Raw genomic sequence first — 15,278 nt, 5'->3', positions numbered from 1 at the left:
ATATAAATAATAATTTAATTAAATATTTTTTATTTTAATTCTAAATGCAATATATTATAAAATTTTAGTTTTCTCTTAGTATGTTACTTTTATTACTATTATTATAAATATTTTAATGCCTTTTATAAAACCTGTTTAATTGAAAATTGTTATAATTTTAATATGTTAAAATCACATTTTTAAATAAATTATAAGAATTTAAACATAAAAAAATAAGAATTTAAAATTTATATAAACTCTACTATTAATTTAATTAATAAAATTAGAATTAAATTAGTTTGAATTTTTTGAAAAATTTTAAATGATTATCTAATAAAAGTATTGTTTTTTATTAAATTTAATCCATATAGGTTTTCAATTAAAATTATTTATTAAAACAATGTCATCAATAAAATTATAAAAATATTTTTTAAAATATAATATTTAAAATTAAAATAATTTTAAATTTTAAAACAATCTTTTTCTATATTATTTTAAACTCATTAATAAAATATTATTATTTTAAATTCATCAATAAAATTAAAGTAATTTCATCAATAAAACTATAACGATATTATTTTTTCAATTGTGCATTACACGTTATCTTCACTCGTTATATTTATAATTTAATTATAGAATATGTATATATATATTTTGAAAGTAAAACTACTTATTGTATTAATAAAATTTCATCAAACAAATAGGGATATCATTCCAAATAGAGAAACAATTATATCTGATAGATTTTCTAGCCAAAATATGAGACCGTAGTATTACGACGAACCAATGTAATAGAAATATCAGTTCTAGAGTATAACAAAAATTTACAATCATTCAAAATTAAATTTTTACATAAGATCATTTGGCAAAAATACTTATCAAGTGCCTGTTTAAACTTCTGTATAAGATAATTTGGCAAAGATACTCCTCCTTGTTTCTCATCTCTCAAGTATAAATCATTAAAATTTCCGGAACAAAGCCACGAAAGAGAACTTGTATGAGATAAAACTCGAATAAGGTTCCAAGATTAACGTCGTCGTTGCGATTCTGAAAACTCATAATAACTAGTAAACCTCCATTAAATATTACATTCCGAAACAATCGAATCAATAAAATTTAAATAAAAACTAACCACAAAAACAGACCCATGACTCTTTTTTATTAATGAAAGGCCTCCTTCCAATCATTGTCTATTGACGGAGAAGCAACCATCAAAATGTAAAAAACTACGAAAAAATTTCATACGATAACTAAGATTTTTTGTTTCCATCAAAAATAAAATATCCGGCTTATAACTAGGAATCAAATCTTTCAATGCAATATCCATTCGAGGATTGCAGCCATAAATCTGTCAAAGAAGTTTATATATTCTGAAAATTAATTGGATTGTATGTGACAAATATTTCTATCATACAGAAATTATAAGTAACGATCGGAATATCTTTAGAGTTATTAATAGAGACAACAATATATTCTTCTTTATCGATAGTCAATTGACGCAGATCATCTTTCATGGGGAAGATGAAAGAAAAAGTTAGATTTAAAGAAAAGTAAGAGACATATCAAGTCACAAAGGAACCACAGAGAGAAACTTTATATAATATATTATTAAACATTAATTTTAATAACTAATAAAATTATTTATTTATTACCATAATAAATAAGTATTCATTATTTTTTAAAAAATACCTTATAGTATTAACCTAAATAATAAAATATTAATAATAAATAAATTAAATGAATTGAACAATAGAAAATGAGTTCTATAAATTAATAATACTAACAAAATTTATGATCGTAAAATTACTATTTTTTAAATTAAAAATTATAGTAAAACTTTTGCTATCACCATTAAAATAATATTTAAAAATTAATTGTTATATTAATTAAATACTAAATTTTTATAATATTTATGAAAAAAACCATATTATTTATTAATTTTTAAACATAGTTATATTTATTTCTACTAATTTATTTTAATACTAATGTTAATAATATTATTTCAATATTACTTTAATATTTAAATATATTAATCTAAATTATCTAATATTTTATGTTGCAATTTTTATTTTTTTATATATTTAGTTTTTATTAATTTTTATATGTTTTTAAATATATTACTATCTACCTCTAACAAAAATAAGCTTTTTTTATTTTTTAAATGTTCCAAATTATATGATTTCTAAGAATAATTGATTTTTTAAATTTCTAATATATCCATATTCAATTATTCATTATGCTTAAAAACATAAAGGTCTATTAATTCAATAATAGTTTAATAATAAAGTAATATAAATAGATGATATATAATAAAAATAAAATTTATTATTTAATTAAATTAACTATATTAAAAAACCGTGTAAATATAATTATAATATTATTTTTATAGGATAAATGAAATAATTGTAATAATTAATTAAATTTAATAATATATATTATTACATTACTGAAATTTAATAATTAATTTAATTTTTATGTATATATTATTATATGTTTTTTTTATAAAGAATGACTTTTCATTTTTAATTATTTAATAAAAAATTAATTTATATTTTTTAAATAATTGATAATTTTTCACTATTAAATTATTATTTTTTATTTTTTTTATAAATTCAACTCTAATTAAAATTTTAAGTATTTTGAGTTCCGTCTTATTTATAATTATCAATTAAAATTATTATTTTTAACTAAATTTAATCCATATATCCATATAAAATTTTAATTAAAATTATCTATTTAATAAAATTATTATTTTTATTAACATAAAATTTAATTAAAATGATCTATTATAATAATTTCATCAATAAAACTATATGAATATTTAAATAACATAATATATTAATTATTTTAAATATTTTATATTTTAGATTTTTTAAATAATATTAAAATTACAATTAAAATTAAGATAATCTTTAAAATTAAAATAATATCATTAAAACTATATTTTATTTAATTAAAAAAATACAATTTCTAAAAACTACAATGTAACTTTATTTAGAATATAGAAATTAAATAGACAAAAGTTAACTTTAAACTATTAATTATTGTATCAAATATATATATAATTAAAAAAATAAAATCTTAACATCTTTATAACGATATTCATTTTTGAATTAAAAAACTTGCCATTTGTTTTTTTTTAACTTTTTTTATTAATATAATATTTATCTAATTTTAAGCTCAAAAATTACATTTCTTTTTAATTACAGTTTAAGTGAATATTATGTAAAATATTCAAAAAATTAAATTAAATATAGATAAAAATAAAAATAACCTAATGGTAAAAAAATTATATAACTAAGAAGAAATTTATTAATATATTTTATTTTTAAATTAAAAGTAAATAATAAAAAATAAATTATATTATTAAAAAATATTTTATATAAAAAATATTTTTACGAATAGAAATTTTGTATATAAAATATTTTTCACAAATATAAATTATTTTTCGCGGAATTCCACGAGCGCCTTCCCCCTAATGTAGAATTTAAGTTCATTTATACTTTGATTCAGAACTGGCGCCAGCCCATTATTTTTGTCGACATGCTATTGACCTAAGTACTTGATTATTTATTTTTCTTTCTCTTTCCGTGTGAAATGCTGAGAAACAAACAAGGCCACCGTTGAAATTTATACGATTTAAAATTCTGCATCACTAAAAAAATAGTTAAAAGCTTAGTCAACGAAGTTAAAATACTTATCTTAATTATATTTAATTTTTAAGTCAATATTTTTAACTCTATATTAAAAATAATTATAAAAATCATTTTCGAATTTCTTATATAACGACTTAGTAGAAAGATAAAATATTTTAAAAGAATTAAAAAATTATAATTAGGAATTATATAAGTAAAATTTTTTAAAAAAATTACATATTTTTAAATTATATATTTATATTAGTTAACAATTAAAGGACATATTAATTACAATAAATTTAAAATTTATATATATATAATTTTTAAAATAAAGACTGAAAATTGAGGATTGAAGAATAAAAGTTTACACCACACAAATTTATTCATATACATTTATCATCAGACTAAATTTATTCATATACATTTATCATCAGACTAAATTTATAAGTGTTATAATTTTATTATTTAAAATTAAAAATTTTCGATGAATTATAATGTTTGCAATGCAAAATATAATTAAATTAGCAATGGTGGAAGTGTAACTACGACCACTTAGAAAAGTCACAAAGATGTGTTTACTTGGGTGAACAAAAAGTCACAAAAACTAGGTTAAGGTTAGGTCTAGAGAGTTGAAATGGAAAATGAAAAGTGTTTGCCTATTTTTTCTTGAAGCCTTTAATTAACCAAAGTATGTTGCCGTGAAAGCGGGCCTCAATTAGTCAACTTGTCATCTCTGAAAGAGACCACACAACCCCTTATGCTGTATTATTAAACTTTCCTACAATAATCTACCTATTAAAGTAAATTTCTTAAATAAAATATTAAACATATATATATAAGAACTTCGATGAAGGGATGATGAATGGTTAAGTATTTAGTTTCATCTCCATACATATCAGTGATGTTTAATTTGCTCATTTTCGATTTTTCATTCAAATTAATTAAAAAAAATTAATTTAATTTAAAAATTAAAATTTATTATCAGATTTTTTTGTTTGTTTAGTTGTAAAAATAATTTCAATTTATAATTTTTAAATTGAAATAAGTATAAATTGAAAGTTTTAAAATAATAGAATTAAAAAGATACCAACTTCAAGCACATGGTGCATTTGTAAGGAAACGATTAGGGGAAGGTGACTTCACCCCTTCATCAATTTCGAGATTTTTTTTTGTTTTTGGAGAAAGGTAATAACAACTAAAGAGTTGGAGTGGGGACAGCGGGGATAGGATGACATGTTGACTTCTCTGAAAAAGAAATGGGAAATGGGGACGCACATGCGCACACAAAAACGCACCGTATGTGAATGGGGATGGGACCCACTTTTGCCCCATGTGACGTATGTTGCTTACTAACTATGACGTTCCTTTTTTTTTCCATCCCTAAATTGTCCCTATCCCAATTTGCTTGCTTTCCTCATTTCTCATCACAAAACGCATCAAAGCAATTGTGCGACTCAAGGTCCTTACTGAATTAAAATACAATATTATTGCAGGGTAAAAAAAATTTTGTAATTGCACATAATAAATATATTTAAATAAATTTGAAAAATTTTAAATTTTATTCATTTAATTTTTAATTTTTATTTAAAAAAAATTCATAATTATTTATTGTTATAGTATGATTGTTCACGAATATTCTTCTCCTAATTAATTGCTATATTGGGATATTATGCTAAATATAAATAATTTTAAATTGAATTATGAGAGGGCAGCGATTATATAAACGGATGACGTGTGCTATTAAGTCAACCAATTTGTATGTATCTGTAGATTCTGTGGATGGAGAGTAAATTGGAAGCAAAGCAAATTAAGCAAAGCAATCCTATGAAAATGGAGCAGCAGCCAAATATGAGTTTTGCTTCTGAATATCTCAGTTTCTCAAGTTTCTTCTCATGTTTCCACACTGAGATAGAGATGGATTGACTAAATATTTTTCTATTCCAAAAAATTGAATACAAGCTACCAAAAAAACAAAAAACATGTTTGAGAATTTCATCTATTAAATGAAAGAAATGTTTTTTTATAATTTATGTTTGATATCTATTTAGAATTTATTTCATATAAAATTAAAATTTTTAATATCACATTTTTTGGAAATAAGAGTGAAAAATTAGATACTAATAAGGATAATTGCTTATCAAATTTAGTGGTATTAATTTTTTTTTATATTTATGAAATTTTAAATTTCAATTGGGAGGAATTATTTTAAATAAAAAATTATTATTTAAATATTATATATCAATCAATAATAATATAATAATGACCAAATAAAATAAAAAATAAATTAACTATAAAAGATACCTTAGGAAATATTATGAATTCTGAATTTATTAAATAAATAGTGATATTACACAATAATCGCTTAAAGTAGGTTATATACTGAATAATTGCTTAAAGTAGGCCTAACACTTGAAAATAAGGTCACATAGTTGAAAATAAGGTCACGTGATAAGAGTCTGATAAGATGATACTCGGTTCTATCGAGGAAAAAAATACTCAGACAAGCTCTTCGTTTTTAGGGCAAGACTCCATGGAGAGTTACTTTTAGCGAATACAATCCAGCATATTCTCGTTACATCTATAATCATGGGATCCCCTATTAATTAGCCGGTATCAATTGGATTTTCAGGAGGTGCGATAATTAATTCCATCTTCTTACAGTATAAAAACTAATGATGGCACAGACCAATGTATGCATTCTTACATAACCACTCTTGAGTTCTAAACAATTCATTATATTTGTCATTTTCTTTAGTTTACTGACTTGAGTATTGGAGTGGTTGTCATAGACGCCAACCACCTAACATTCTCTTTCTTGCAAAGTGACAAATTGCGGCACAATTTCATTTCAGCCATATCATTTGGTTCCATTGCTGGAAAATCTATTGAATTCTCTCTGTTCATTTGGATTAAAACTAGTCTCTTATCCCCTTTCTCTTAAAAAAAAAACTTTCTTTTCTCTCTCGAAATGGCCGCCAGTTTATGAGCTGCTGCTAAGGTTGCTACCAATGAGGGCACTATCATTTCTTCTACTCCTAACAACGGACAAAATACACCCTCTATGGTCAATAATCTGAACAATGAGCAAATACTCCAATACATCAAAAGGTTGCAAGTTACTCTCGAGCAATACAAAAGCTCAGAGGGAGGCATCATTTGTGGCTCTCAAGGGAAGGGAGAAAGCCTCCGTTGGTACTTGAAGGACTCAAATAGAGGTGATCCAGGCGCGGTCCAAAGGGAAAGCCAATTTTGAGGAAGAAGAGTCATTAGATGATGCTCCGAAGAATGTCGACTCGAAGCTGGTGCATGCTGTTCAAAAGTATCAGAAGGAGTAGGAAGATGACTTTGGCCTAAATGATGCCTTGCCTCTGTCAGAAGAGATCCTAGCAGAGACTTTTACTGCCAAGTTCAAACTTCCAAGTTTGGATAAATATGACGGGACAACAAATTTCAGGAGTCACATGATGATATTTAGAATAACAATGCAGTTTCAAGACGTCAACGATTTTGTGTTGTGCCGAGTATTCCCATTCGCCTTTACAGGTTTGGCTTAAAAATGGTACCAACATCTGATCAGGTTCAATTCACCATTTTAAAAAATTTTCTATGCTATTTAAATCAAGGTTTATTACTTGTATACCTCCTAAAAAACTCTCATCTGACTTGCAGAAGATTCGCCAAGGAGAGGATAAGTCTTTAAAGAGCTTTATCTCACGTTTCAATGCAGAAGCAATACAAATAAAAAAATTAAATCATGAGATAACATGTGAAACTTTAAAAACAGGAATACACATCATCAAGTTCATGGATTCCCTAATCAAGAACCTAGCTGCTATGTACCAACAGTTAATGGATAAAGTCCAAAAGTATATCAGGCTGGACGATGAAGTCCAAGCGTTGAGAGAGGACAAATGGATGAGTTAAAAGCAAAACCAAAAGCCTGAAAGGCGAAGATATGTAGAGACAAAAAGAAGGCCACAAGACTGGTATCTGCCAGGCTATAATCCATGTATTAGTCTCGCTAAACAATACATCTTATGCCAAGGCCACAAGGCGGATATCCGCTAGGCCATAATCCGGGTGTTAGTCCCACTAAATAAGACATTTTATGCCAAGGCCACAAGGTGGGTATCCGTCAGGCTATAATCCGGGTGTTAGTATTGCTAAATAAGGTATTTTATACTAAGGCCATAAGAAGGATATTCGACAGGTCATAATCTGGGTGTTAGTCCCGCTAAATAAGACATCTGGGTGTTAGTCCCACTAAATAATGCATCTTATGCCAAGGCCACAAGGCGGGTATTCGCCAGGTCATAATCTAGGTATTAGTCCCACTAAACAAGACATTTCATACTTAGGCTACAAGGAGAGCATCCGCTAGGCTATGTGGGTATTAGTCTCGTTCCGCAAAAAAGTCTCTAAGGCATTTGATGCTTACGCTACAAGGTGGGTATCCACCAAGCCATAATTCGAGTGTTAGTCCCACTTCAAAAAAGTTTCTAAGGCATTTTATGCTTAGGCTACAAGGCGAGTATTTGCCATGTCGCTCAACTGGGTGTTAGTTTCGCTTTATAAAAAGTTTCTAAGGCACTTTATGCCAAGGCCACAAGGTGGGTATCCATCAGGCTCATGACTGGATGTTAGTCCTGTTACCTAAGGCATTTTATGCCAACGCCACAAGGCAGATAACTGTCCGACGAGTCTTTGGGTGTTAGTCCGAAAAGATAAAGGCAAGTTTCTGCAAAAAAAAAAATGCCATAAAGCGAGTAATCACCAGGTGAGTCTTCAGATGTTAGTCCTAAAAGACAAAGTCAAGTTTCTACCAGCAAGCGCCACAAGGCGGATATCTGCCAAACTAACAATTGTGTGTCAGTCCTGATTAATAAAATTCTTTAAGTCGTTATCATAATCGGGTGTTAAGTTCAGTTTATTATTTATGCGATAGCCATGTGGTGGGTATTCGCCGGGCGAGTTAAAAGGCGAGGGTAAGTCCCATTAAAAAGTTTAAAGTTATTTTATGACAAAAAGCAGAGGCTGCCACGTGCTTAGTCGGGTGTTAACTCCTTAACAATATTTTAAAGAGATTATTTAAGTCTTGTTTGATGATGGTAAGATAAAGGTTATAAATGAGTACAGAGCATGTAAACACTCAGTGAAAATAATGACAAGATATGAGAGAAAATATTTTTTATTAAAATCATGGAAGGCCAATTGAGACGTGCCACGTGTTCCGGATCATGAAGATAATTGTCACCTTCGAATCTGAAGAATAAAAGACCAGCCTTCGAATTTGAAGAATAAAAGACCAGCGGAAACTTCTGATATTACACAATGATCGTCCAAAGTAGGCTATATACTGATACTTGAAAATAGAGCCATGTGGCAAGAGTCTAATCAGATGATACTCGGTCCTACTGAGAGAAAAAAAATCCGGACGCTTCAAGTATCAGTTATTCGTCAAGACTTGCCCTCTCAATTATAGAGTGAAACTCCATAGAAAGTTACCATTAGCAGATGCAATCTAACAGATCCCCATAATTGCGGGATTCCCAATCAATTAGCAAGTACCAACAGAATTTTCAGGAATTGCGAGAATTAACTCAATTATCTTACAATATAAAAACTAATAATCGCAGAGATCAATGTATGCATTTTTATACAACTACTATTGAGTTCTAAACCATTCCTTACGTTCACCATTTTCTTCAATTTACTGACTTTTGCATCGGAGTAACTATCATAGACGCTAATCACCTCATATTTTCTTTCTTGCAGAATGATCAATCACAGCACAGTTTTATTTTAGCCATGTCAAATAATATTTTAGTAAAAGTTGTTATTAATGAATTACTAAAATTTAATTTAATAACTAAATAAATGAAATAAGATCATAAAGAATAATTATAACAAATGCCACAAATTACTATTTTTAAACTTAAATAGCAAAAATGTAATGTTTAAAATGAATTTCTTAAAAAATAACTAAATGCAAATCTATATATAATTTATTATATAATTTAAAATAAAAATTCTTTAAAGTCCAAATAAATAATCTTATTCAATAAAGTTGTAAAAATATATTTAATATGATATATAAAATTTGATTTATAACATCATTTAATTAAAATAAAATTAAAATTACTTTCACTAAAAAAACAATTTTTTAAAATAATTTTAAAAATGAAAAAAAGAAAAGGATAATAAGGTAATTATAGAATAATGATTTTAGCAGAATAAAAAGGGTCATTGATGTGAAATCACTAAAGCAAACCGAACGAAAAGGGAACGAAGTGATGCACACGTCATCTTGCGAGGCATGTCCCCACGCGCTGTTTCTGTCTACATACACTCTCTCTGGAGTCTATCCGCAATAATTCTCGTTTTCTCTTCTCCCCGCTTCTTTCCTCTTTCTCTCCCTCACGACATTGAACAATTCGTTTCTTCCATCTTCTTCCCCTTTTCCTGCTTCTCTCTCTCTCTTATCACCTCTTGCTTTCTATCAAACAAGACTCTTTCTCAGCAATACCCACAAGTCATTTTACGTGTTTTTCTCTTCATCTTTGGATTGGGAGCTCGATTTTATGGTTACTTCTTAATCGTTAGAGAAACGTACGGTGTATTGGAAGAAAGGTAAAACATTGCGTTTTTGTGGGTTGAGGAGGTTACCTTTGGTGCGTCCTAATGGGAAACTGTTTAGATTCTTCTGCATCTAAAGTGGATGCTACGCAAGGTTCACATACTCCTTCTGGTAATTATTGCTTCGATTTTGACCTTTAAGACGTGCTACCTTATTTCTTCTATGATTCCTTAAATGGGATTTGCTAGGATTTTGATGGGTTTCTTTTCTTATCCTTCAGATGTAAGGTTTTCAATGGCTTTACTGTTGCTGAACTTTGAGCTAGTTCCTTTATTTTTTAGGGGGGCGGGGGAAAGGAATACTTATGCCTTCATTTTTTTAACTTGAGCAAAGCTTTATGAGCTTGTTTACATGATAACATTCTTTTTCAATTTTGATGGTCTTATTTTTTACTAAATATAGCTTGTTTTCTTGGTACTTCATATTATAAGTTAAAGAGCTCTGCTTGTACGTTTGGGTTATTATTTAAAGGTTGAAATTCTTATTGAGACAGTTGGAAATACCCTTAGATTAATTGATTCTTTTCAATTCGCTTTTGGTTGGTAGATCTATCCATTCTTTTATTGTGAGATCGATCAGGGTTTGATACTTATACTTAACATAAGGACTTGATATTATTATGGCTACCTCTTTATTCCAATTTGTTTATAATTTGCACATTTAACCCATTAGAAATCAATATCCTTAAAGAAAATTGATCATGTCAATGGGGGGTGGGGGGAACTCTATGCTGAGTAGCACTCTGCTAAAAACAGATCAAATCATTTCCGACGCACTTGGGCAAATGTACCATCTAAGAGTTTGTTTAGTTTACTGGTAAGCATTTGGTGGATGGAATGCCAAAATTGATAGTGGAATCTTAGTGTAGTATTTTTGTATGTGTGATACTTGAGCCTTGCGGGTGGTCGTCTTCTGAAGGACTGCAGAATTTGGGTTTCTACTTCTGCCAATACTGAATTCTTCTTTGATTTTCTCTTGCTTGCATCAGGGGCATCAAGAATTTCCAGCAAAACCAGCCGTTCTTCAGTTCCTTCTACTCTGACCATCCCATCTTACAGTGGAAGGAGCAATTTTGAGTGTCTTCCTACTCCAAGGACTGAAGGTGAAATATTGTCATCCCCAAATTTAAAAGCCTTCTCATTCAATGAACTAAGAAATGCCACCAGAAACTTCCGCCCCGACAGCCTTCTAGGTGAAGGTGGTTTTGGTTATGTTTTTAAAGGATGGATTGATGAAAACACAATGACGGCTGCAAAGCCTGGATCTGGAATTGTTATTGCTGTCAAGAAGCTGAAACCTGAAGGTTTCCAGGGCCACAAGGAGTGGTTGGTGTGTTTCTTCTTCCTCTTAAAGTTTTTGTTTTTCCCTTTTAAAAATATTTTTAATATTTGTCCAAAATTTATCTTCGCCTATTGACTGATAGTTAGCTGGTTTCAGACAGAAGTTAATTATCTTGGCAAACTTCATCATCCAAATCTGGTCAAGCTGATTGGTTACTGCCTGGAGGGTGAGAACCGGCTTTTGGTGTATGAGTTTATGCCAAAAGGGAGCTTAGAGAATCATCTGTTCAGAAGTAAGTAATGTATTCAAATGATATGGTTTAACAATCATTTTGGTGATATTACATCATGTTCTACGTTCATAATTCTAGGAGATTCAAAATCCTTGTGTCGTTGTCAAGGAAAGAAATTAGAGAAATTTGATATCCTTCCCTCTCTCCAATTGTGAACCTTTATAGTTCTACACTTCCTTTCCAATAGATAAAATGTTGGTTGGGTCCCTGTTTCTTTTTTATCTTAGAGAGGTCTTTTGCTTTTAGTAATGTTGCCATGTGGGGACTGAGACTCTGTGACAGCCGCATCTGTATGCAAGTTTACTCTTAAAAAATTTAATGTCTCTTGCTCTGCCCACCATGTTTCTTCTTGTATCCACCCTTTTTGTGCTTCTTTCCAGTTGTCTAATCCGTTCTTTGGTAGATGTGGGAGCCAATTATACATAGGGATAAGTTATCTTGGCAGAAAAGAGGATGAATAAAGACCTGTAATTTTCAAAGTTGTCAGGAGAACCTCCAGTCTTAATCATATTACTCCCAAATATCCTTACTTGAGTCTTGATGAATGATAATTACTTCAGTGATTTTAAACAATAGATTCTTATGTGTCACATGCAAAATTTAGGACAACCTCAAAAAGTGTAATTATTGGTTTCTTCAAATTTTGTGATGTTGATTCTATTAATTGCTTGTTATTTCTACTTTTGTTCCAAAACTCTGAGACACGGTATTGCTTCCTAAACAAGTTCTCAAGGTTAAAAGAATGTATAATTCATGGATTTTTAGGCTTGGCATGCTGGTATGAACAGGCTTGCAAATGAAGTATCTGGAAGTCATGAAACTACCTGTGCATGCATTTGAGAACACTCAGTAAACTTTGATTAATTTTGTTCCCCTTTCTATGCAGGAGGGCCTCAGCCGCTATCATGGGCGTTGCGAATAAAAGTGGCCATAGGTGCTGCCAGAGGGCTAACTTTCCTTCATGATGCAAAATCGCAAGTCATATACCGTGATTTCAAGGCTTCTAATATTCTACTTGATGCGGTATGCTGAATAAAAAAGGGAAATGGAATTTCTTTACTTTTGGGATGAAGATGATGATTTCTTTTTCTCCCATGAAAGTGATATTAGATCTAATATATTTCTGGCGTTAATAACGCGTTGAATTTGCTCATGCAGGATTTCAATGCAAAACTATCTGATTTTGGTTTAGCCAAGGAAGGACCCACTGGTGATAGAACTCATGTGTCCACTCAAGTCATGGGTACTCATGGCTATGCAGCCCCGGAATATGTTGCTACAGGTCTGGCAAGTACTTGTCCTACATACTACCATCATTTCCTTGTCCCTTTGAAACCAACAGAGATAATTTATTTATGCCAATTGATCATGTTGCATTGCATCTTGTGATGAATTATAGAAACCAATTTTATTTTGTTAGTTCTTGTACAAACTTGTGTTGCCAATCTCATCTCTGATGACTACGCTGGTTCCTTACTGATGCCTGGCCAGTTTTCTTAGCTTCTTGGACCAAGCCTTTTCTATTTTTATTGTCCAAAATATTTTTTCCTAATGATGTGAATTAGTTCCCTAATGAGTCATTGGTAATTAGAGAAAAGGCTTCATTAAGTTGGTCATGAGGGTTAAAGGCTTTGTCATTACAGAAACATTTGTAATGGTAGAAGGCTTGGTTATTGCAACCGAAAGGTTTGGATATTTGAAGAGGAAATTGACAATCTAATACTTTGTTCTTCCAAACCCTTCTTTCTTAGGACCATTTACTCTTTATATGTGCACGTCACACTCATTTAGCATCTATTTCCTATTATCAATTCACTTGTGTTGTTACAGTAAACATGTCAATGTTGGAAGTCTCTTACAATGTAGATTTTGTCTTTGTAAATACATGTTTGTGTTTGGATTTATGAATTTGAATCCATGGATTTGGATTGTGATAAACTATCTTGTTTGGAAGTTCAAAAAAAAAAAAAAAAGGAAAGAGAATTTAGATTTCAAAATTAAATCCAAGATAAATGTAAACATTAAAAAAAAAAAAAGAAATAACAATGGTAACTATGTTAAACTTTATGTTCTAACATAATAAGGAATTTTTTTTGGTTTACTCGCCTCTACCTTAAATTTACAATTTGAAATCCAAATATATGAACTAATTTGATTCAGCATCTTCATCTCATAATCTTGTCTATGGAACTTTACGAAAACTGAACCAAAATTATGAATGCTTCCATTCTGAACAGGTAGATTGACAGCCAAGAGTGATGTCTACAGCTTTGGGGTTGTGCTGCTTGAACTACTGTCTGGAAGGCGTGCTGTTGATAAAACAAAGGTAGGTGTGGAGCAGAATCTGGTAGACTGGGCAAAACCCTATCTTGGTGACAAGAGAAAATTATTCCGGATAATGGACACCAAGTTGGGGGGCCAGTATCCTCAGAAAGGCGCCTATGTGGCTGCTAACCTTGCCTTACAGTGTCTAAGCTCTGAAGCCAAAGTTAGGCCACGAATGTCTGAGGTGTTAGCAACATTGGAGCAAATCGACTCCCCAAAAACTGCAACCAAGCATTCCCAGTTAGAGCTTCAGACTGTTCATCGGAAATCCCCAATGAGACGTCATCATTCTCCTCTTAATTTAACGCCAAGTGCATCTCCATTGCCATCCCACCGCCCATCTCCACGAGTACGCTGATCAAGACATGCCTGTAAATTTTAAATTCACTTGCATATGTTGTAAGATCTAATTTGGCGCGTATCTCGCAGCAATTTTGCATTTCAGTTATGTAATTACGTCTCCAATGTCAATAGCCTTGTTGCTTGATACGTGCATTCTTGGTTTCATTCACCCAGTTAATCAATGTGATATTATTTAGCCTGTCTTGGTCAGTGGCAGCGTAAACCAGATCTCTATTTCAACAGTTTCACAAAATTTGGGATGGCAAATTTTGTTTACTTGGAAGACAGTTCAATGTTCATGGCACTGATGACAGAAAGCAGATAAAATCCACTGAGAAACAATTTTACGTCATTTTTTAGTCCAACATGTTGAACAGAAGAAAGAGCAGGAAGAATTCATGCAGACTGCCGAGTGGGTTAATCTATTGTAGCGAAGAAACGATAATTCACCAAATTAACAGGTTGTGATGTGATGTTGCTGATAAAAGTGACTAGAAAATATATTTTATACGGCATTAACTTTGTAATTTTTTTTAAAAATAAAAATCAAGAAGTAGAATTTAAAATTTTTTAAATTTATTTAAATGAATTTATCACAGAATTAAATATATAAATAAAATTTAAAATTTTTTAAATTTATTTATATGCACTAAATTTACTCTTTTTCCTTTTATCATATTTATTATTGATATTATTTATATATTATATTTATGTTTAAATTTTAGCTATACGTTTCCTAAATAATGTGAAAATTGAAATAAATATATATATTTTTCAGATACCAGAA

General features: G+C 29.7%; 1 protein-coding gene across 1 annotated transcript; it reads left to right on the top strand.

Annotated features, from left to right (window-relative positions):
- The first annotated feature begins 9,972 nt into the window (after positions 1-9,972).
- On the top strand, positions 9,973-14,701 carry LOC110615520 (probable serine/threonine-protein kinase PBL3). Its single transcript, XM_021757402.2, has 6 exons — positions 9,973-10,362; positions 11,240-11,580; positions 11,689-11,824; positions 12,711-12,847; positions 12,983-13,106; positions 14,062-14,701. The coding sequence occupies exons 1-6, from the start codon at positions 10,296-10,298 to the stop codon at positions 14,505-14,507; spliced, it is 1,251 nt and encodes a 416-aa protein (XP_021613094.2). The 5' UTR covers positions 9,973-10,295; the 3' UTR covers positions 14,508-14,701.
- Positions 14,702-15,278: the final 577 nt, after the last annotated feature.

The sequence above is a fragment of the Manihot esculenta genome, chromosome 5 (genome assembly GCF_001659605.2).
Source record: "Manihot esculenta cultivar AM560-2 chromosome 5, M.esculenta_v8, whole genome shotgun sequence".
Classification (NCBI taxonomy): domain Eukaryota; kingdom Viridiplantae; phylum Streptophyta; class Magnoliopsida; order Malpighiales; family Euphorbiaceae; genus Manihot; species Manihot esculenta.
Note: the sequence above shows the minus strand (reverse complement) of the source record. Positions and strands in the feature narration are given on the sequence as shown.